Here is a 23,067-nt window from a genome sequence, read left to right on the forward strand (position 1 = left end):
TTGAAAAGCACCCTAATAGTTCACTTTTCATTTGTAACAAATCAAATGACTGAAGAAGAAATTGTACTACAAATACTTCTGAGAAAGGGTCTTCCTCATTAAAGAAAATTTGTTTGAATTCTAATGACAATAACTATCATTAAGTTAAATGATGTATGAAGTGAGAAACAAAGTGGTAGAATACTTGTATCGGGTGAGAAAGCAATTCAATAATAGAGAGACATTAGAAATTACTTTGCAAATATTTATATACAATACATTTACTTAAATTGAAAACCATCTACTCTTGGAAGGAACTTCCTTTTCAACAGTTGTGATTTGGCAAAAACAGCCCTGGGGACATTATATCCTGACAATGTTGACAGGCGTGAAAGTCCTCTCAGTGTTTTCATTCCTAAGAAAACAAACTGATAGCTCACATTCACTTTCACTCTCAGCTTGTGTCTCTTACTAGGATCATAGTTAAAAAGTGCTGGTCTTTGTCTTTAGGATAAGAACTGTCACATGTAACTTCTTCACCTTTTGCTCATGTGACAGGAGCTGTAACTGCTCATTCTCCTTCTTTTGCCTTCCCTAAGCAACCTCTGATCTTCTTGCCTGATAACCTTCTTCTGTTCCACTCCTACTGCAGATCCCACCACATTTAGCTCATTTACAGATTTGCCACAAGACTTTTTCCCCCCACCTAATGTCATGTGCAGAGATGTGAAAAAAAAAAAGGAAAAAAGTAGTTTTCTTCAAATGCTGAACAAAGGCTTTAACAGGAATACAGAGAGAAAAAACCTTCAAAGTTATACTGTCTTTAGTTCTGCTTCACTAGAGGTCCCTCTGTCTAGAATTCATCAGCTTCACTCCTCTTTAAATAAAAAATACACCTGTCCTTTCTTATATCTGCCAAAGACAGGGTGACTATATAGTACCTAAATTCAAAATAGACCAAGTCATATGGAAAAAAGACATCTGTCATACAGGCAAACATTTTTTAAGCTTTGAACACTGGAATTAGGAGCTTTCGGGTGTTAATTACCTCAATACACAGAGGAGCACACAGCAAAGTATTCAGGTTTCTAAGAGTATGTCTAGTTCCCAGTCAAATTCAATAGCACTTGTCAAAGTGTCAGCAGTGACATAGGGCTACCTAAAATCCCTGTGAACCTACAGAGCACATGGATAGTCATTTATCTTCAGAAATATAGTACTTAGCTCTCTTGGAAAGTTAATTCTTTATGCTGTTAATGACAAAGAAAATAAAATAAACCCCAAGGATGAAAATCACCCAACAAAAACCCTGAATTATTTCCTATTCATTGAATGACCTCTAGTGGTCATTCATCACAGCTTTTACAGCAGCTGAAATGCCAGCTCAGAACACGATGAGCATTTTTTGTGAAATATAGAGCATGATAATCAATTTTTTTTTCAAAACTGTGCGTTATGAATTTTTTCTCTACCTCCGGCACTGTTAAAATCATATTTTATTTCACTTTATACAGTGAGCCGTGGGAACTCTGCAGGACTTTTTAGCCAGAGTTCTAGCACCTGCATTGCCCTGTGCTGTTTCCTCTGTGCTAGTCAGTACCTCCCTCAATCTTTGAAATCTCCCTCAGCCTCTTTGAAATTTGCCAGACACCCTTCTGTCATCCAACACAGCCTTGAGTGTATTCTGTTCCCTTGACAACCTCTGTTCAGCTTCTCATAACATCATTGTATTACCTGAAAAGGGCCACCAACCATCATCTCTCACTGCTGGCCAAAGTAGACCACTTCATTCTGAACACACATGGCACACGGAGTGAGCTTATCTGTCTAAAGAGCAAACTCAGCAGATGTAATACTTGCAATATAATTGGCAAAAGAGCTCTAATCCTCAGTATTGTGGGACATGAAAAGAAGTCTGAGTTAAACATTCTGCAATATGTCACAAAACAAATGGTGTTCTCGTCACTCAGGGGTTTTATCAGCATTTCTGCTGATCTTTCTGTGGCTTCTTTAAACAGTCGGGCCAGATTGTTCTGCTGGACATGCATATCAGTCCAGATATTAAAAAAATTATTAAAAGTTTTTGCTAAAGAGAGAAAATAGGTTCTGAGAAATACCTCCTCTATTCCTATCTTTCCCAACTATGGCTGCTATCCAGGACTTGTATTTTATTTTGTATGTAAATGAGCATATCATATCTGCAATGCAAACTGCATTACAGGTGAAGTATCCACATGATAATTTTGTTAGTCTCAAGTAGCTTTTGATAGTCATCTTTTCCACAACACGCACCTGGTAACAGAGGAAGAATAGCACCTCCAACAGGAGACCAATGAATAAGGAATTTATTGTTAAAAGCCTTTAGACATTGTTTCATAGCCCTACTTCCAGTATTGAGAGATACTTGAGAGGAACTGGAACAAAACATTTAATCTGCTTAAAAGGTATTCTGAAATTCTTGCTTACTAGAATAGTGTCAAAAGAAGAATGATTTATGTGACAAATAGAGTTTGGAAATTATGCTGACAGAACTGTGTTGAGCCTTTTCTATGCAGGCAGCATGATCTGCATTGAAGATGGGATTTTTTCTCAAAAAAAGGAAAAAAGAGCAAAACTGTGGACAGCCTGTAGGACTACCTGAGTTATACTGCTCTGGGTATTTTTCAAGGAGAAAAAAAAAAAGAATAGATCTGAAGATGAGCATGAGATGTCATCACAATTCGATCAGAATGCTTACCAGAGGAGCAATTCCAGTATTAAAGGAATTTCTCCCCTAATTTCTCATTCATTTTATTGTAAGTGACAACAGTAGGTGGATTGTAGAGAATATTTCATTAATAATTTTTTTCTTCCTAGAAATAAGAGGACATGCATCTTAAAGGTAACATGTATAGCTAAGGCATTTCTGAGTTTGTATACCAAGTCATGTACAAGTAGATAGTCAGTCTTTAATCATTAAACCAAAGTATTAGAGAATACCTTATCTCTAGTCTGCAGTCAAGTCTAATTCAGATGTTCTTTTAATGTTAGAATTGATGTCTAGAGGCTACTCAAAATATTTTTTTCTAATATCCAGTATTTTTTGACCAGCTTGATTTATCTCTGTTGTTTGGTGAAACACTGTGGTAAAAAGTATCAGACAAAATAATGTTTTAGAATTATAATTAAATACTTTTTCTTGGAAATGCTGATTTTTCCACTGAAATTCTGTACATTTCTTTGGAATATAACCTATGAAGAAATCTTCTTGTCTTGTTCCTAATATGATCGGTTGCTCAGATTTTACTGGAGATTGAAACTGTATTGTACCATCTGTCTCTCTCCTCAGTAATTTTAAATTATACACTTTGGGATTCTTACTATATGTTTGAGATTGATTGTTACTGATTGGCATTGATAGATAGTATAATTGGCTAGGCAAAAGCTAACTCAGCAGAAAATTATTTTCTATGTAATTAGCCTTATGTAGGATTGAAAGGATTTCCCTGAGTTGGTCTGGTCAGCATGTCAGTTTGCTCTGGGCTGAGTCCTTCTTCAGGGGTGTTATGTGCATGTAGAGTGCTTTGCCTGAAACTTCATCTGTGCTCAAAGACTTATTTTTTTCTCAACCTTCATATCAAAATCCAACATAGTTTCTTTAACTAGTCCCTGTGCTTGCTATGAAGATTCTCGTACTTTATTTTTAACAAATAACTCCATTTTAATGTAATTTCCCTTTTTGAAGCTAAGCCCAGAATCAGTGGATATTTTGGGTTTGTTGCTCCTGCAAGACATTAACTATAAATTTATTATCGTCATTTTACAGAGTAGTTCTTTGACAGAAGTATTCAGCATCAAAATCAACTCAAGGATACTAACTCCTGGTAGTTCTTTCAGAGGTTGAGTAGGTCTTCCTTCTGGGGGTTCAGACTAGCCAGAAATATAGTTCATGATCTTTTTAGCTCAATTCTGCCTTCATTCTCTGAGCAGAATTTAAAATTTAGCAAGGGCACAGCCATAGCTCCATAGCCAGCTCTATTAGTTCCATTGGGAGGGGTTGCAAGAGCACTGTCATGAGAACAGTTTTTGAATTCAGCCTGGATGAAGATTAAGAAATAGCAGCAATTCATGTTGACCTGAATTTCACTAACTGCTGCCACAAAAATTTGCTTTTGAAGTTCAGAAAATACTTGACTTGGATATCAAAATCAATCCATCATGAAAGATTTCACAGAAGTGGAATTGGAACTTATCCCTTAATAGTCCTGGAGAACTTACACATTACCTTACAGAGAACAGATAGGCAAAGAATTCATTCCCCAAATCAGTTGGAATCCTAGAAACTTAGAGTTTGGGGTTTTAGTGTATAGTAATACATATGAGTCAAGATGGAGGATGTCCTTCTTCACCTTATCCTTCCGCCTTCTTCATAGGTTTAGGTGGTTTTCTATAACTGGGTGAAAAAGGTCTGCATTGTGGGCCTTGGGTGGTCATTATTGGGTCAAAACCATAAATAATATAAGTGTCACCTTGTTATTAGGTAAATATCTCTTAAATAGCCTTAGTAAGAGTTAGAAGCACTCAATTTTACCTCATTTCCCTGGCTTGCTAGTTAAGCTCATGGCTTGTGTAAATAGGTAAGATAGAATGAACATTCCAAGTCCAAACCTGAGCTTGGCGTTTCCTGAGTATTGTTCATCCTAACCTTAGCAGAGAAAAAAAGAAGCCAAAACCCTTAACCCAAGTCTTTGTATAAATGAACATGTATTTGCTTCCTTTGTTTAAAGAAAGCTCTTCTCAGCTCCCTCTTTAATAGTTTGACATTAAGATGTTAAAGAGGCAAAATGTGTGGGCAGCACTTGATGGACTTACATATCAAACTTCTGTACAATAGAATTACATTGTTGTTACATTTCCAGTGAAACAGCTTTGACAAGAGCTGATGAAATGCAACCTATACTTGTGACATGCACCTCTGTAAATTATGTAAAAATTGGTTGCCGTGGTTCCTTACATTCCTAAGGTCCAGCCCTGGCTAGCTGTGCACCTCGGGGGGTGGGGAATCTGGGCTAGGACGAAGATAAAAGACAAAAGGTGCTCTTATTCCTCGTGGGAACAGTCCCACAGGTTTAATGTAGAACTCACACCTGAATGTCCAGGAGGAAAAGAGAGTGAGACCCCTCGTGCAACGAGTTTTAAGCCCTAGGGAGGAGGGGGAGAGCAGGGGGTCTCTTGACCAATGGGGACTTACCCAGGGGGAGGGGAGATACAGGGAGTATCAAATGAAGGGGAGGGGAAAGATAGGGTTACAGATGAAGGGGATGCAAAGGTTCATGAGAAAGTGCAACCAAGAAACACCCAGTGCAAAACGAACTAACTAATTTGTGCAATACAACAGTTGGTTATTGTTGGATATATTGCATTAGGAAGATCATTGCCAGCAAGTTGAGGGGTTGTGATCCTCTCCCTATATTCAGCCCTGGTGAGGCACATCTGGAGTGCTTTGTGGAGCTCCTGGAGCAGGTCCAGTGGAGCGCTACTAAGTTGGTCAAAGGTCTGGAGCATCACTCTTATGAGGAGGAAAGGCTGAGGGAGCTGGGCCTGTTCAGCCTCAAGAAGACTCAGAGAGGTCTTCATCAGTGCCTGTAAGAATCTGGAGGGAGGGTGCCAAGGTGATGGATCCAGGCTCTTCCCAGTGTCAAGCAATAGGACACGAGGCAACAGGCAGCAACTGATGCACAGGAAGTTCCACTTGAATATGAGCAACTTGATCCTTGAAAAGTGTCCCTGCCCATGGCAGGGGGCTTGGAAGTAGATGATCTTTAAGGTCCCTTCCAACCCAAGCCATTCTATGATTCTGATTCTATAAGCAAGAACTTCTTTACTGTGCAGGTGAACACTGAACAGATTTCCCAGGGAGGTTGTGATGTCTCCTTCACTGGAGATATTTAAGAACCATCAAGATGGAATCCTGTGCCATGTGCTCCTTGTTTGAGCAGGGAGGTTGGACCAGACCCACCACTGTTCCTTTCCAGACATCAATTTTGTGATATACCTCATCCATGTGTGTGCCTTTTCTGTAATATTTTACTATACCATAAATGCATATGTGTGTATCATTATTTTAGAATGCTAGTGTAATCATAAAAGATTATTTGTTTTAGCAATTGCTGTTCAGAAATGTTTTTTTATTACCTCTAAGATCATGTCATCTGTCTAACCACTAGTGTCTATATTTGCAGACATACTTCACATTTCATTTGTATATAGTTCATTTATCATGGTTTCTTCAACAGTTTCTGGAAGGAATCATGCAGCTCCCCACCTGCAGTCTGTATTGTGCATACATGCTGATCAATACAACTGCATTTTCTTCTCCTGTGGTTTTTCAAACTGTAAATACCACTGCCTAAACTTCGCCTCTGCTCAATGCCTTGCTTTCTCAACCTCCAAATCAGAATGCAACATTTCTTTAGGAAGTATGTAGCAGAAAAGATCCTGTGATGGGATGGGACTTCTTGCTGTCAATCAGCTGACCAAGGCTAAACTCCTATGCAAACCACTAAAAAAAAATCCAAAGTATTTTGCTCCCAGCCCATGTGTGAGTATTACAGGGGAGCCAAATGGACCCATAAGGAATCACTGCTGCATAGTTAAGTGTGCTGCCTTTGTTTTTGGATTTAACTTACAACTCTTGCAAACTACTGTTTTCCCAATATTGTCTGTCAGAGTGCAGAATGAACAGTACCAATCTATACCAATACAATCAGAATAAAATAACAGTAGAATTTTAAAAACAATGTGACCACAAATAACACTGATAATTACTCTTAAGCCATGTAAAACAATGTTATGCAAAGCAATTAACCAAGCACACCCTAGACATAACTGAAGTCAAGTGGGGGAAGCTCTGAAGTCACTGTTCCACAGCAGTGTGCTGGTTCTTTTTCCATGCCTGGGAGAGCATTGCATAGGAGATTTTGCCCTGACTGTCACTCTTTGTCATGATCAGAATACAACCAGGGACCATCTGTTGAACTGTTACTTGCAGGGTAACATGTGGTATAACATTCAAATCAAGCCTAAATTAATAACTGCAATTTTTGAATTTCTTAGTTACTTTGTATTAATTCCATCAGACCTTCAAATTGGCTGAGAGCATTTCTAACTATTTTTCTTGATTTCAGAGACATTATCTACTTTGCATAAGGATTCTAATCAGAATATTAGTATCTGCTTTTATGTCAACACCTTCTTTTCTTTGAAAGGATGTCTTTCTGATATAGCAGGAGTAAACATTGATCCACAAAGCCTTTTTATTTCCTGTTTAAACTGTCAGTGAACAAACATGCTCCAGACTTTGAATAGCCTTATGTTTTTACAGTAAATGCAACTCCTGTGATTACAGTACCATTTCCACCCATAACACCTAAGTGCTGAAGTACTTCCTTTCTTGAACTACTGTAAATGGACTTATATTTATACAGTAAATGCCACTCCTCTTGGCATGGCATCGTCACCACCAAGATTAGCACCCAACTGCTAAAGCAGTTCCTTTCTGGAAATAAGAACTAAGAACTTCTGGTTCTAAATCCACAGTAAGAGACATTTCCTAGAGCGCAGCGCGGGATGAGCTTTGTTTGTTGGAGAAATTTTTGTCACGGAATAATGCGACAGCCACTTCGCACATTCCCCGTCCCGAGCTTTCCCCAAAGAGGCGTAGCAGCCTCTCCTTGGTGCATTAAGTGGAAAAGGTGGGGAGGACACACCCAAGAGAGAACATCTGCGCCATGCCGGCCGAGCGGAACGCTGTAGTGCAGAGCGGGCGGGAAGCACACCATCAGGGAAGCTGGAAAAGACCTCTGGGATCATCGAGTCACCGAACACCACCTTGTCAACCAGACCCTGGTACCAAGTGCCACATCCAGGCTTTCCTGAAACACCTCCAGGGACGGTGATCCATCAGCTCCCTGGGCAGCCCATTCCCGTGTCTCATCACCCTTTCTGTGAAGAAATTCCTCCCAACGTCCAACCTACACCTCCCCTGGCGCAGCTTCAGGCTATCTCCTTTCATCATAGTTTAGGATTATGTCCTCTTGAATGAAGCGAGCTGCGTTCGTGGGGGTGGCAGGGATACGGACACAGGCAGAGGCAGAAGGAGAACAGGGACAGGGACACGGACACCCACGGGGCAGGAGCCGAGGCGGTGGCGGTGGCGGAAGTGGCGGCCACCGTTCCCCGCGCATGTCACGGCGCAGCGCAGGCGCGTGGCTGCCGCGGCTCCGTCTCCCCTCGGCCGCCTCCCTCCTTCCCTTCCTCCCTCCCTCCGTCCCTCCCTCCGGCTGCCGGGCCGCGGCTCCTCCCTGCACCACCTTCGGCCGAGTCGCGGGAGTGCGCAGACGGCACAGCTCCTCGGCGGCAGCGGCTTCATCCGCGCCGAGCATCAGTCGGGAAAGCGCGTCCTCCTCCCCTGCCTCCTCTTCTCGCTGCCCCTGCGGCCATGGAGCTGCCCGAGAGCCAGTGCAAGAAAGTCAAGCTGAGCAACAGGGTGCCGAGCTGGGTGAGCGGGCGGGCGGCGCGCCGGTGGGCAGGTGGGCGTGCAGGGGCAGAGGAGCGGCGAGGAAGAAGCGGCCGAGCGCCGCGGTGATGTGGCAGTGGGCGGCAGCGGGAGCCGGGACGGGGGGCTCCGTGCGCCGCTCCCCGCCCGGGCCGGGAGGGATGCGGGCCGGGGGCGCGGCGGTGCGAGCCCGGTCACGGAGCGGCAGCGCCGGGGCCCCGAGGGCAGCGCGGCTGGGGAGCCCCGCGGGGGCTGTGGGGAAGGGCAGGAAGACCCTCCGGAGAGCAGCCGGCGTCTGTAGGTTTCATCCCTGCCTCTTCCGCAGTAAGCCCTCGGCTTCCAGCGTTTTGGAAGAAGGAAGGCTTAAGAATGCGATGTACAATGTGGCCATTCATAAACCTGAGTTGGCCAAAGACTGGGGTTCTTTGTATGGCGAATGTTATGTGGAAAACTGTCGAGACAGGGCTTAAAAAAATCTAACCAAAGCCTTCATTCTTGTTCATAAAGATGGGGGAAGATCGGTTTACAGCAAAGACCAAAATGCAGCATTTTAGAAGTGACGTTGCAGACCTTTGAGAACATTTGATAGCTTTGATGATGCCAGACAAGCGAAAAGAAATGAAAAAGAAAGTATGATTTCTTTCAATCGATGCTGAGTTGATACAGGCAAGACTTAAGATCCAGAAAACATTTGATAAGAATGTAAGAGTGTAAATCCGTCTTTGAAGTCTTGCTGTGAGTGGTGCAGGCCACAGCTTTCCTGATAAAAGTAGCTGTTACTTGAAAAACGGGGAAGCTGCTATGGTACTGTTCGGAAGATGTTGTGCCTGTCCAAGCCCCTTCCACTGTGTACAAGCTCAAACTTGTTTACATAAGAGAGCAACCGGCAATTTACATTCTTTCAATTTCCACTAGGAAAAAGCAAATTCCGACGTTTAGAAGATAGTGAAATTGACGATGTCTGTGTGGGGTTAACAAAGTATATGCAAAAGTTACTTTGTATCATTTCCTGAAGCAAAGCCAAGATCGATTTGACCAAAGGAGGGAAATTCATTAGCAGACATTAAGTGGTCGCTGAGTTCAGCTGAGGTTGGCAACCCCTCTATGCTACGTGGCAAGCAGAGGAAGTCTTTCGCTTCTTCCTTTTTCTTCTGAAGACCTCAACTGAAATGCTCTTTGTAAACCAATAAGCTTCACCAGGAACAAAAATGCTGCTGATTCACATGCTCCACAGGCAAATGTTCTGGCACTTCTGGCTCTGCATCTGTTCAGCTGAGAGCAAAGTCAAAGCAACTCACCCTGATGGAATTGGCAGCCCCTGGGAGAGTAGGCAGAGCCCTGTCTTTCAGAATTTCCCTGTGCTTCCAGTGCTTTTCAAAATACACCTCTGCCTGTGGAAATGCCCTTGCCAAGCCCACCTCTGAGCACAGCGAACAGTTACTCCCCATTTACAGTGCACTTCATAGCCACAGACACTGCCATTAATTGTGGAAGACATGGCTTGATAGGGAGACATGTGGAACACTTTCTTCAGAGTGGCTTGGATTCCTAACACCACTGAGCTGTTGCATCACTTTGCAGGTGATTTTGAATGAGAACTTGCTGCAATTCTTGTTTCTGAGAGCATATTCAGTAGGATAATTCTGGCTTCATTTTTTATCCATGCCCTCTGATGCCAGCCAGCACTGGTCAATGAGCTCTCTCTGTGTTTGGTCATGCTGGTACTGCAGCAGGTGGCAAGCAAAGACACACTCCTTAATATCTTTAGCAATGAATTTCTTGTATCCACAGTACTGGAGAAGATTCTGGGTGATTTCTGCTGCTGTGATCTTTCAAATTGTCCCAGCTTTAGAGCACCTGGCAAATGGGAGATAGTCTGTGTCAGTGGCAGGAGAGCATGCATTTGGCAGCTCGGGTGGTATTTTATGTAGAGGTGTTTAAGTGACTTACTGTATTGGTATCACTGTGGCAAACTGCTTTTTGGTGGGCTATTGTAAGGATCCAAGTAAGAATTCTTATTGTAGATAGGAGAAAATGTAATGCCATAGGCTATGGCAGAATATGGATTGGGGAATTGTTAAGTTTTTTAAAGACTAAAAGATATTATTGCTCAGATGTAATTTCTGGACTTGCCCTTCCTTCCCAAGCACAGTTGTCCAAATCCAAACACAGATTTTCAAACCAGAATGGAAGGTATTCCTGACAGATCTTTTAGTCCTGAAATCTCATACAAATATATAGGTATAACCTCTGTGGTAGCTGAATTTTTGTGTTGGAGCTATGTCTGTTTTCCTTGCTTGTGTTTCTATGTAGACCAAAAAAAAAAAAAAAAAAAAAAAAAATGAGCACTGTTCCGTGTGCTTGAGTTGCTGTTTGGCTATTGAGCAGAACACTTTGCAGGGAAGAAAAGAAAACTACCATTTATCAGTGCTGAATAATAAATGTCATAAAAATGTGTTGTTATCAGGGAATCCCTGGTTTATAAGAGGCATGTGGTGAGCACATTAACAAATGACCTAAAGAACTTCTGTTATAACTGGGAAATGAGAAAGGCATTGAAAGTAAGACTGCACGTCAGAGGGGAGGCTGCTTGTGTTGCTTTTGCTAGCTTATGGGAGTTCTTACCTTGGGGAACCAACCCCGTCGTCTTAGAGCAGAAGGATATGGAATTAGTCACAGTTTCTTCAGTGTATGTGGTTTATATGGAAACCATGTCTCTTTTCTGATACTTCCAGCTTCAAGCTGTCCCAAGTTCGTGCTGCAGCTTGGGGAGTCTGAGCTTGCCAAGGAAAGATTTACTTCCTTCTCCAGAGGTCTTGCTTTTTGAAAACTTAAAATTTGATACTGATTATAAAAGTACAATATTTCATTGTTGCTTGGGAGTGATGAAGAAAGAATAAAGTCAGCTTATACCAGTGTATATGCCATCTATCTGCTAACCATAAAACAATTAAACAATAATCTCTTCTTTTGGGTGTCTTTTGATCTTGGTATTGCAACTTGAGTTTGCTTTCATCATTTGGATGCCTGTCTGTGTTCTTGCATCAAAGGTGTTTGGCACTGATAGTCTGATTTGGCTTTAGCAATAAAAAAATTATAGATGTAACTGGGCAAAACATCAAGAAAAATAAAAAAAAAGCATTTGTCATTTCAGGAAGTCTGTACATAGAAAAGTTGACAGAGTTAGTATTTCCTTTGGACCCCTATAATCTTTCTTTTTTTTGTTCCTGTAGTTCCAAGGTGTCTGTGGTCATTCATTTCCGTAGTCAACTACCTGCAAAGCTAAAATTTACCTTCATGCCAGAAAAAGTAAACAGCAAAGTTATTCTTCCTTCTTTATCATTGCAGCTCTCCAGTGCAAGTCTGTGAAAGGATTTCTTTAGTACCTCACTTTTTACTTCAATACCAAGGTGTTTGCCTGTTAGAGCAATTTTGATTTCATGTGAGAAACGAACCAGCGTAGTGGGGGAGAAGAAAGGAGGGATATGTCAGCAATCTCAGCTGATGTTACTGCTATAATGAAACACAGTGGACTGAAGCACTATTTCTGTTTAACGTGGTGAAGTAGGAGGGCAAATGCTAAGATGAAGTGTTTGTCTACATAATGCAGAAGCAGTGTGTCGCAGGGTGGAAGACATATTTTTGTGGGGATGTCAGAGTGGAAATATCCGATGGCTGTTAAAAAAGCAGATAAACCTTGGTGATTAATACCCTTTTCTTCATTAGCCCCTTTACAAAAATGTAGTGTGTTCTTTTGGCAGTGACTTTTATAGTGAGTGTAATTAGGCTTAGAATTTTAAAATAGCTTTTTCAAAGAGTACTTGCTCATCACATAGAGTTCTTCTATTCCATGTTTCTTTATGTTTCATTTCTTTTAACATTGTTAATATAGATCTCCAAGGTGAGTGATGCTTTGCTATAGTGTTAAAGGAGATGACTGTTCTCTATGTCTGGTGTCATTTTGGTTGGTCATTTAATTTCATCAGTTGATGGTTATCAAATTTTATGTACAAGAATTTGAAGACTGGCTAAATAATTTAAAAGCACAAGCAATATGTGCCAGTGAGTATTTTTTGTGCCACATCAATATTTGTAGTAAGTGTGTATGTCAGGGATAGTAATTTAAAACCTGGGTTGTTGAAAATACAGTGTTCAGCTTGTTCACTTATTTGTGCTTGGTAGTGTGGGCAAATCATATGGAAACAAATTATTTAATAGGAAAGTGGACTAATTAGGGAACTACTTTTTTTTTTTTTTTTTTTCAGCAACAGAGAATGACTTGCTAAATTATTAACTTCTTAGAGCACCTCTATAAAATTGGTTTTCTATCAGAAGGTAAGGGGGATTTGGGTACTGCTTTGCCCAGGATTAGTACTGAGCTGCCCTGTTTGTGTGCCTGTACACAGATACAAAAGGTAGGGCAGCTGGTGACCGCCAGGTGTGTTTTTGAGTGCATGCAGACTCTTTGGGCACTTTAACCTTTAGTCTTAGGTGCCTGCTTCTGAAGTACAGGTGGATTATTGTCCCTCTGCTCAGTTTGCTGGCTGCTCCACTGCACACGTGTGCCTTGTACTCTAGCAAGTCCTTCTCCTTGCTGTGATTTTTCATCTCTGCTATGTAGGTATTAATACGTTTTTTTCCATGAAAGTTGTGTCGTTCTCATAATTTTAAGAATCTCTCAAGCCTGCTTCCTCAGGGTTTCATGTGTTTTGTACACCTAGTGTAATACCCTGATTAGTTTCATTGCTGTTTTCCTAGTTCTGGAAAAGAGAGGAAACTGATGTAACTTATGGGATATGGACTGGAAGAGGTCTCCTTAAATGAGACATTTGACCTCCAATGTATGAGTCTGATAGTAGACTCGTTGCCAGGGATCAAAAGCAAAGCATGTGTGGGTTTAAGACTTAATGTAAGAGAGCTTACTGAGACAGTGACATGGGATTTGTGCTTTGAGACAGCTGTTTATTCAGTGCCTGGTACAATACAGTACAACTGCAATTAATGAGAGATCGTAGCTATTACTGTGTTAGTTGGAATGGCTGTGTACATTCATTATGCACTATATATCTTTTAATTGAAGCACTTCAATTATTTTTGTTGGTTTTAATACCACAATTTGTGTGTTTGCTCACTCAGATCTCCAATTTTTTGTAGTGCATAATTGTTCCTGCTATAAGGAGAAAGATTTGATTTTTTGACTTTTTAACTTGGTTTTAGTCAGCTGTATCGCAACAGCTTTGTGCACAAAACAGCTTTGTTTTAGGGCGTAAATTATTTGAAGGTAACATGATCAGCAAGAATAACTTCATTTTGCATGGTTATAACCTGTTTGCAGGTCGTGGTTTCTTCCAGGTTGATATTCAGTGTTCATCTCATTTTAGTTGCTGGACTATCACCACTGAATAAGGGAATTGTTGTATTTAAAACCTGAACATAGGTTCTTACCTTGAGCTTCTGTTTGTATTAACTATGAGCTCAGCTGTGTATAGAGGCGGGGACATACAATCACATAACTTCATGATTTCCAAATGAGTTGTACATAAACCTCTGAGTAGAAGAATGATGTAGCTGCAGTCCTTGAAGCCATGACTAGATACCGTATTTTTGTTAATTCTGCTTTGTGGTGTCTCTGTCTGAAACTTTGAACAGATCTCTGCTAGTGATCTGTAGAGGAATATAGTCCCTACTTTCTTTCATATTATATATACTGCATGTTTTCTTTTTCTCCTGGCACTGATACAATGATGAAAGAGAAGATAGTGCAATACATTTGCAAGCAAGGGAAGCTAAAGCAGCATTACAGATACCACTAATCCCTCTCATCCCCTACCCTCCTCCCCTCTTTTTTTAAAGTCTTCCTTTTTGTTTGATTGTTCATGCCTGGTCTGACAATCTAAGGTCTTGATCCTTCACAAACAAAGTTTATATAGCCAAATACCATTAAAGTTTGAGATAATGCCAAGCCTGATCTTCCTGTGGGCTCTCTCACTTTAGATTGTGAAATGTGTTTGACAGCAGGGTCGTCTGAATGTATTTGTAGAGCAGGTTATTATGATGAATAGTTTTAAGAAACTCGGTAACCAGCTTTTTTTAATTAAAATTATATGAAAAACCCCATCTTTTAAAATAAATTCTTTAAAAAGTTCCTTGAAATAATGCTTTCTTTAAACATTTAGAATCTATGATAACTATCTCTTCTCTAGAGACTGATGATACCGTACGTAAAGGCACTTGCTTAACAGAAATGTGGTAGAGAATGTGCATAGTTTGCAATGAAAAGGCCTCTTAGGAGTTAAAAATGAGCCAAAGAACCAGTGCCACCAAATTTGACTAGCATGATTAGTGCCAAGTCAATGTGACTAGTGCTTAGTGAAGCCAAGTTGGCTGTCACAAATCATCTCGTTGTTTTCTGTGTGTCTTAGTGTTGTTTCCAGGAGCTTCTGCTCCATGATCTTGATGGGCAGAGAAGTGAGTCTGGTGGGTTTGTAGTTGCCCAGGTCTTCCTTACTTTCCTTTTTGAAAACAGGCTTATGTTCCTCCTTTTCCAACATCACCAGACTGCTGTGGCTTCTCAAATATGATGGATTGTGGCTTAGCCACATCCTCCGCCAGTTCGCTCAGGAGCTGCGGATGCATCTCATCAGGTCCCATGGACTTGTGCACCTTCAGGCTCCATAGATGGCCTTGAATTTGGTCTTCTCCTACCTTGGGCAATGGTTCTTCATTCTTCCAGTCCCTCCATTTGCCTTTCATGACTTGGGTGGTGTGACTTGAGCACTTGTTATTCAAGATTGATGTAAAAAAAGTTGTTGACTGCCTCAGCCTTTTCCATGTGTCGGGTAACCACATCTCCCTTTTCCATCCAGAGAGAGCCCACATTTTCCTAAGTCTTCCACCCTCTGTAGGATTCCTTTTTGTGTTTGAGTTTGTCTGGGAGTTCTTTGTTCGTCCATGCAGGTTTGCTGGTTGTTTTTGCCTGACTTCCTTTTTGTTGAAATGCATCACTCCTGGGCTTGGAGGAGGTAGTCCTTGAATATTAACCAGTTTTCTTGGGCCCCTGTTCCATTCAGGTCTTTATCCCATGGTTCTCTACCAAGCAGATCCCTAAAATTACTTGAATAGAAGTCAAGTCATGCAGCTTTAGCAGTTCATCTGTCTTTTTTATAGTTGATTTTTCTTAAGCAAGTTTTATTTGGAAGCAGTAGTTGATTAACCTGTCAGTCCCAAGCTTCACTGAAGTGGCAAAAAGGGTGTGGTTGTCTATGGCTGATTATTCTAATTTCCTGTGCTGCCTTTGATTCATGCTGGAGCTGATGGAATGGGTGTTGGTTTTACTTCCATTTTTCTGTCTCCAAGTCTTTCTTTGTGCCTGTGGATGAATTTGTTTGCTTTGCCAACTCACCCTTTATCAAAGACTTAATTGACTTCTTTTACAGGGAATGCAAAGGGCAACCAATGTTACCTACCAAGCTCATCATGTCAGCAGGAATAAGAGAGGCCAAGTGGTAGGAACAAGAAGTGGTTTTCGTGGATGCACAGTCTGGTTAACAGGTACAGCCATGGATTTCTGAGGATCCTTTTGCTTTAGTTACTCCTTTGAAAAGCTACTTTGCTGTAGCTCTTTCTTGCATGCGAAGTTGAATGTTTGTGAAATCTAGGACTATGATGCAATTTTATTACTTTTTTTAGATAGACTAGCAGGAAATTGCTTTGGGACAAATAGTAACTTGAGAGTGTATTTTGTTCAGTGCTCTGGGAGGTTTGTTTTTTTTGGTACTGTCTGCTACTTAATTCTGGGGTTTTTTGTGTGTGTTGCTTTTTTCTTTTCTTTCCTTTCTTTTTGTTTTAACCAATTCTGTCTATTTTTATTGTCCATTTTATCTATTTATAAATGAAATGCAACTTTTTTTTAGGTAAGGGTCTGTATTCTGGATCTTTTCTGTAAAAGCCTCTTCTCTTTGGATTGTTCTTATCTCCTTGGTTTGAAATAACATTTCAACATAAACCTGTACCGTTGGACAGCAATTGCATGTTTAGGCAATGCATACTGGCAGTTATTTTTAAAGTCAGCTCTGTGGGTTTTTTTTTTTTTTTTTGTAAATAGAAGGGGTAAATATATTCTGGAAGACATTTTTTGTTTTGTAGCAGCGAGGGAAATTTTTTGTTCTGTCTTTCAAAATTTTTGGAAGCTTTAAAATATTTCCTGTAAAGTTATTTTTTTTTTAGTTAAAACTGGTGATTAAGAAAAAAGCAAAATTTGTAATTTAATTGGCTTGTAAACCATTTAGAACACTGTTGTATTGCAACATGAAAGATCCTCACAAAGTATTAGAGAAACTTACTACATTCACATTAAGTGAAACTGATTTCCACTAGTGTTAGTAAACGTGTGTGAAATGTAAAGCAATTGTTGATAACAACTGCTGAGAGCCATTCCAAGCAGATTTGGTACAGTGGCTTGCTGTCATGTATTTTGTTGGGAAAAGAATGGAGCGCTTTCTCTCCCTGTTTCCATCACACAGCTCCAGCCTCTCTCTCAGTGCTTGAATAATCTGGTGGGTTGCCTTTCTGTTTCTTCTGGTAATTCATTAATCTAATTTTGAAAAAGGTCACGATAAAAATGTTTTCTTAGTTATCTACATGGCAACATTTCCAGTCAATGTTCTTTTTAGACAGATATAATCTTAATGCCCAATTTCCTTTTTTTTTTCAGAAAGGAGGATGATGGTAAGATAGCAAGAATGTGTGTGGGAAGCCAGGTTATTGAAGATGTTTGAGCAGTAATGTGAAAGGGTGAAAATGACTGTAGGCATTGAAGTAAGCAATGTTAACCATTCTAGAACTGTGCAAACATGAGTTTCAAATTCTGATAGGTATTAGAATAAAAGTTGGAATGTTGGTATACTCCAAGATTATCTCACTTTGTCAGCACTCATGGAGTGAGAGTGTACAGAAAGATCCTTCAGGGATTGCTTTTCATGAGAGGTCCTTTTTAATGAATGTTGAGTCAGAGGGTCCTAGTAAAGAAAACTGAGGAATTTAGTGAGAACATAGAAAAACATTGCTTTCATGTGTAAAATTTTATGCAATTTTTAGAGTGTAAGTTATTTTAAAGCCTTGTCAGCTTGAAGAATGTTTTAAAATTCATTAATGTATAACCTTAACTTTTGCAATTCATTACATGTTGGAGACTAAATGATGTGTGAAAAGATAGAGCGTTCGAGTGAATAGCAGGCTAGATGTGGGGACAAAAATGGCAAGTCGAAGACTGCATCTGTGAGAAGTAAATGATGAATTTGCTGGAATCTTCATTTGGACTGTTGTGCCCATTTTCTGTGATAAGGGTGTACTTAATTGCTGCCTAAAGAAGACTGTTCTGTTTCCTGCCTTGTGTTCGTTCTGTTGCCTTGCACACACTGTACCTCTAGCCCAACTCAACACTGAGTTGGCTAATGGGCACCAGAGGAAGCAATGCAATGGCTCCTTTTCTTTAGGTTACACCCCAAGCTTTCAAGGTTTCCTTTGAACTTCATGATTTTTTAGGACACACTTCTTGGCATGGTTGCTTATACTTTGCCATGGATGTCTTGGAAGTAACACCAAGCTGCTGTTTTGTGTGATTTCTTTTGTTTTCCTGCATTCTCTGAAAGTCAGAATAAATCTTAATCACCAGTAATAAAAACATTTTTCTTCAGCCAGTAGTGCTACTTTTCAGCACTATCATTACCTTTTTTTTTTCCCCATCACTCAAAGGGTAAATGTCATCTTACAAGTTTGTGTTCCATTTATGAATTGACTTCTTGGTATAAGCAGAAGCATGTGCTGCAGATAAACTGAAATCTAGTCTGGAAAAATTATTTAAATAAATTTCTAAATGAAAGTGGTCAGTGGACTTTTTAGGCCCAGCATAGGTTTGTTGCCAAAGATTCTAAATTAGACCAGAGTTTGATAGTATAGTTTTATTTTCTTACTGCTAACACATGCCAGTTAGTGGAGCATCACTGCTGTGTGTGAGTCTTGAGTGAGTCAGTGGGGTCTAATTCAGTGCTGTTATTCTGCAAGGAGTAAGAGCAGTGTGCGAGTTTGGCCTGATCCCATTTCTTTTGCTGACTGAAATTCACTTCAGTATGAGATCTTCCCCTTCTCATATACATATAATATCTTAACTGTGTTTGGTTTCTGAATTTAAGTTTGCTCAGCTAGTAGTAATTGCCAGCACTACTGGGGAAAGAAATCTCTGTAAGTAGCAGCAGCAGCAGAGCTCAAGGCTAAACTCTTACCTGCTTCAAATTGCACGCTTCGCTTTTACTTCACTCTCTCTTTACCTATTGTCTGTGTAAAAGCCACCTAGCTTATATTCCAGGTAGGCTTATCCAGAAGGCATTGCTGCTGATGCCTGCCACTTTGGGATTTGCATAATACGCATGTACTGCAACTTACCTTAACTTGTTCCTATGCTTAGATATTTATATTATTATTGAATATTTTAGGTCTGTCTGGTGCTGGGAAGACTACAGTGAGCATGGCACTGGAAGAGTATTTAGTATGCCATGGTATTCCATGCTACACATTGGATGGTGACAATATTCGCCAAGGCCTTAATAAGAATCTGGGTTTCACACCAGAAGACAGAGAAGAAAATGTGCGTCGTATTGCTGAAGTTGCTAAATTGTTTGCAGATGCTGGTTTGGTGTGCATTACTAGTTTCATCTCTCCTTATGCTCAGGTAAGCGTGAAAAACATCTTGATGAAGTGTAGGGAAAATGCAAATTGCAAAATATCATTCAGAACCCTATTTACAGAAATCCATTTCTGAACTCAGCCAGAATCAAATACTTGGGGTTTTTTTGGTGACGTTTTTGCTATATGGTGGTGATTACTCAAAACAGAAATATTAACTTTAAATATAAAATGTTTATATTAGTTCTATAACTGGAACTATCCTTCAGTCCATTAGACAGAATTATTACTCTAATAATACAAACAAGCTCAAATGATGATCCAAGAAAGATTCTTAAAATTGCAATATCTTGTTTGATCCATGTAGATTCCAATATTTTATAAATATGATAACTAGGTGTACACTCAACCTGAAGACTCAGGTAAATTGCTTTTAAAAGCAATTCTTCCTTTAGTGAACGAATGGTGAGAGCTTTATTTTTACCAAGTGACTTAAGGGAAAAGTCTTTTCATTGCCTGTAGGTTCTTTTTACTTTATTTCATGTTGTGTATACAACATGATGTTATATAATACTGAAAATTAATGTAAATCCATGTTCACATTGTTGTGGGAAGCCTGTTTTCATTGTACATAAGAACCTGGTGGGGAGAGACAAAAAGGATGTGTGAACACCCAAGTATCTTGAAGAATGACCCAGGGACCTTAAGCTTAGGTGCTTCACAGCACAAGAGTGTGTTATTTCTTTGGTTAGAGTGGTGCAAACACTTCTTCTGATAATAATTTGGCGAACTCAAACCCTACAGTATAACAGAAGTCTCTAGATATGAGAAAAATAACTAATAAAATAAACAATATTTAGTAAGAGAAGATTTTAGTGGATTTTGGAAGGCTCTTTTTTTTGTTCTCTCAGTGAAAGTCACCAATGTTGTTCCAATGCTTGGCAAGCCATAAAAATAGTACAATAAAATAAAACAATGCAAGGAACACAATATTTTGACTACACAAGTCTTGTCAGATTAAAGAATTTAGGGAAAACTGGTGCTTGGGAGAAGAGGGGTGATTCTATCAAAAGCAGCAGGTAACACTACCTCCTAGCTGTACTCAGCTAGGCAGATGTAATTCCTCAGACCTGTATGTATAGTTATAGAAAACCCTGCATTCTGTTGGCTGGGTTTGGTTGTGTATCTTATAAATCAAGTTTAATGTAAAATATCTCACATCTTCATATCAGCTTTTACCATGTGATGCACTGTAGCCAAAGTGATATAGCTTGCAGGGCATCAGTTAATCAAATAACATTTCTTTTTTCAAACTTTGAAAGCTTGTTATTGTGCTGTCAGCTTCTTTAAAATGAACTTCACAGGCAAAACCCAGTAAAAATATGTGGGGCAACCTTTTAAGATTTTTCTTTTGTTTTCTTTCAGGATCGTAATAACGCCAGACGAATTCATGAAGGGGCAAGTTTGCCTTTTTTTGAAGTATTTGTGGATGCTCCATTGCATGTCTGTGAGCAGAGAGATGTTAAAGGACTCTATAAGAAAGCCAGAGCTGGAGAAATTAAAGGTGAACCTAGATGTAATCGTACCCTTTCTGCATAAGTGAAACATGGGTGTAATTCACTCCATGTAAGTGGATGTGCTCAAGTCTGAGTGTATTACCCTTAAAAAGAGCATGGATTCAGAACAGGACTGAGGAGAAAACTGGAATTGACTTCTAACTCACGGAACTGACTAGTTAAGTGTGTGGGACAGTAAAAGGGTAAAAGTGGCAAACCACATACAGAAAAAGCCTTGAGCAAGTTAAAGGTTGCAATAGAAACCACATAAAGATTGAGGATTAGTCTGTCTCCTTTGTGTGTCCATTGACCAGTTAAAAAGGGCCTGATTCTTTCTGAAGTCTTTTAAGAACTGCATTAATAAAACTTGCTAGTTTCTTCCAAAAGTAAAACATGGCCACTGTCTACCTGTAAAGATCATTAAGAATACTTCTGAAGATACTAACTTTTAAATCTGTTTAATACTCTAGTGCCCATGAATATTATTTCCTGTTCCCAGCCTCAGGTCAAGATTTAAGTATAACTTGCAATAGAAAAAGCTTAGCTATGCAGTCATTCATTGCAAGTATTGTTTCAAGTGCTGCTTTGCTCTGTGTTGCATTATAGTTTGCAGAGGCTGATTATAGATAGCTCTGTATTTAGTACCAAAGCCTTTTTTTAAGTAATCACTTTTGGGGGTGGAGTTTGCAGATGCTGTATGAATTCACTTTAATTAGGAGTGATATAAAATTCAAGAAATCTAAGACATTCTGTATGAGTGTTTGCTTGATGCTTCTAGTACTACAGAATATTTTGTGCAAACAACAGGAATAAATAAAGCTGAACTAAGATTTGTTCAAAATCAAAGCAAGACAGCTTGAGCTGACATGATACAAAGATAGAGTTCTGTGCAGAATCCTTATTTGTGCCTATTTTGTGAACATCCCTAATATTTCCTTAATTTTACAAGCCCCATAATGGAATAGTGTTACTGAAGAAGTGGTAGTGAAGTAAACAGTGCTTGAGCAAGATACAAGTGGGTGTAGCAGTGGCTGTATCTTATGACCTCTCTGATATATGAAGGATGAAAATTAAATGAACTTGCCAGTTCACAAGGAATGTTGGCAACTGTTAATCTTCTTTTTCTTTGGAAATGGTAATGAGACACTTTTCTTGCCTCCTGTTCCTAGTCCTCCAGTAATCAGATCCTTCTAAAGTATAGAGGTTTTGAAAAAGGTACCAGCCTTTCTTTATCACATGGGGTACTGCAGTAATTAATATTTTTCTTAGATGAGGAACTAAACTACTAATTTTGAGGGTATTTAAATCCAAAGTGAAAAACTGGAGTTCTATTGTTTGCATTTGCACTTCTGGAGGATGCAGATGTAGAGTTGCTAAAGCCCAGCTGAGATTCCTGATGCAGATCTGACTTGTAGTGCTTGTACTCTTTGCCTTTGGGCTTGATTTTCCTCATTGTTTATGCATGGGTGTTTAGAATCTCCACAATTTCAAAGCAAATTGCAAGCTAAGTAGGCCAGAAAAGTGTCACTGGTAGCTTGTACAGTCTGGACAGCTATTATAATAAACACAGTCATCAATCTTACATTAGCAGCTATCTTGAGATGAGTATATTAGCTAAACTAATGTAAAAGGTGTTGAAATTTCTTACTTGAGAGTACTGCTTGGTGGTATGAGTGTAAATTTACATATATACTGGATGTTCGTAGTATTTTTTAATCTTTTATTTATTTTTTTAAGAGCAACAATCAGCTGATAATGAAGGACAGTGGATGCATGACTAACTCTGGGTTGATGTGCACACTTCTTCTGCCAGTGCTCTTTTCTTTATTCACAGTAAAAATCAAATAGCTTCACCAACAAAAAGTGCTATGTATATACTGCAGAATGTTGAAGTTTGATGCTGTCAGATAGAGTTTGATGAAGAAAAAAACTGCTGATTTCCCTACGAATTCCTGTGTTAAGGAAGCTAAAACTCCATGTTGTTGCCTGTTGTGTTCATTTATATGTAGAAAACTGTCTGTGAACAGCATTAAAATGAAGTCATCTTTTGGAAGAAGTCACCTAATATTTTTGTTTTATGTTCTGTAGGTTTTACTGGGATTGACTCTGAGTATGAAAAACCAGAAGCCCCAGAGCTTGTGCTGAAAACTGATTCCTGTGATGTGAATGATTGTATACAACAAGTTGTGGAACTTCTTCAAGAAAGGGTGAGCAGAAATGGAGACATATCTTAGATACTTTTTTCCCAAGCATTTGTATCTGCAATCTGAATGTAAGTGCTGGGAAAAACAAAGATAGTTTCTGAGACATTAAGGC

At 39.6% G+C, this 23,067-nt stretch overlaps 1 protein-coding gene across 2 annotated transcripts in view; it reads left to right on the plus strand.

Moving 5' to 3' along the window:
- The first annotated feature begins 8,281 nt into the window (after positions 1-8,281).
- Positions 8,282-23,067, plus strand: part of PAPSS1 (3'-phosphoadenosine 5'-phosphosulfate synthase 1) — a 40,672-nt gene continuing 25,886 nt past the window's right edge. The window contains exons 1-5 of one of the 2 annotated variants that reach the window (XM_066186265.1): positions 8,282-8,518; positions 15,952-16,066; positions 19,006-19,241; positions 20,621-20,759; positions 22,840-22,958. In XM_066186265.1, the coding sequence (XP_066042362.1) occupies positions 8,459-8,518; positions 15,952-16,066; positions 19,006-19,241; positions 20,621-20,759; positions 22,840-22,958 (669 nt within the window). In that variant the 5' untranslated portion in view covers positions 8,282-8,458. The other variant, XM_066186266.1, reaches the window with a different exon arrangement.

Source organism: Chamaea fasciata, unplaced genomic scaffold (assembly GCF_029207755.1).
Source record: "Chamaea fasciata isolate MVZ Bird 193981 ecotype frontalis unplaced genomic scaffold, bChaFas1.0.hap1 SCAF_6, whole genome shotgun sequence".
Taxonomy (NCBI): domain Eukaryota; kingdom Metazoa; phylum Chordata; class Aves; order Passeriformes; family Sylviidae; genus Chamaea; species Chamaea fasciata.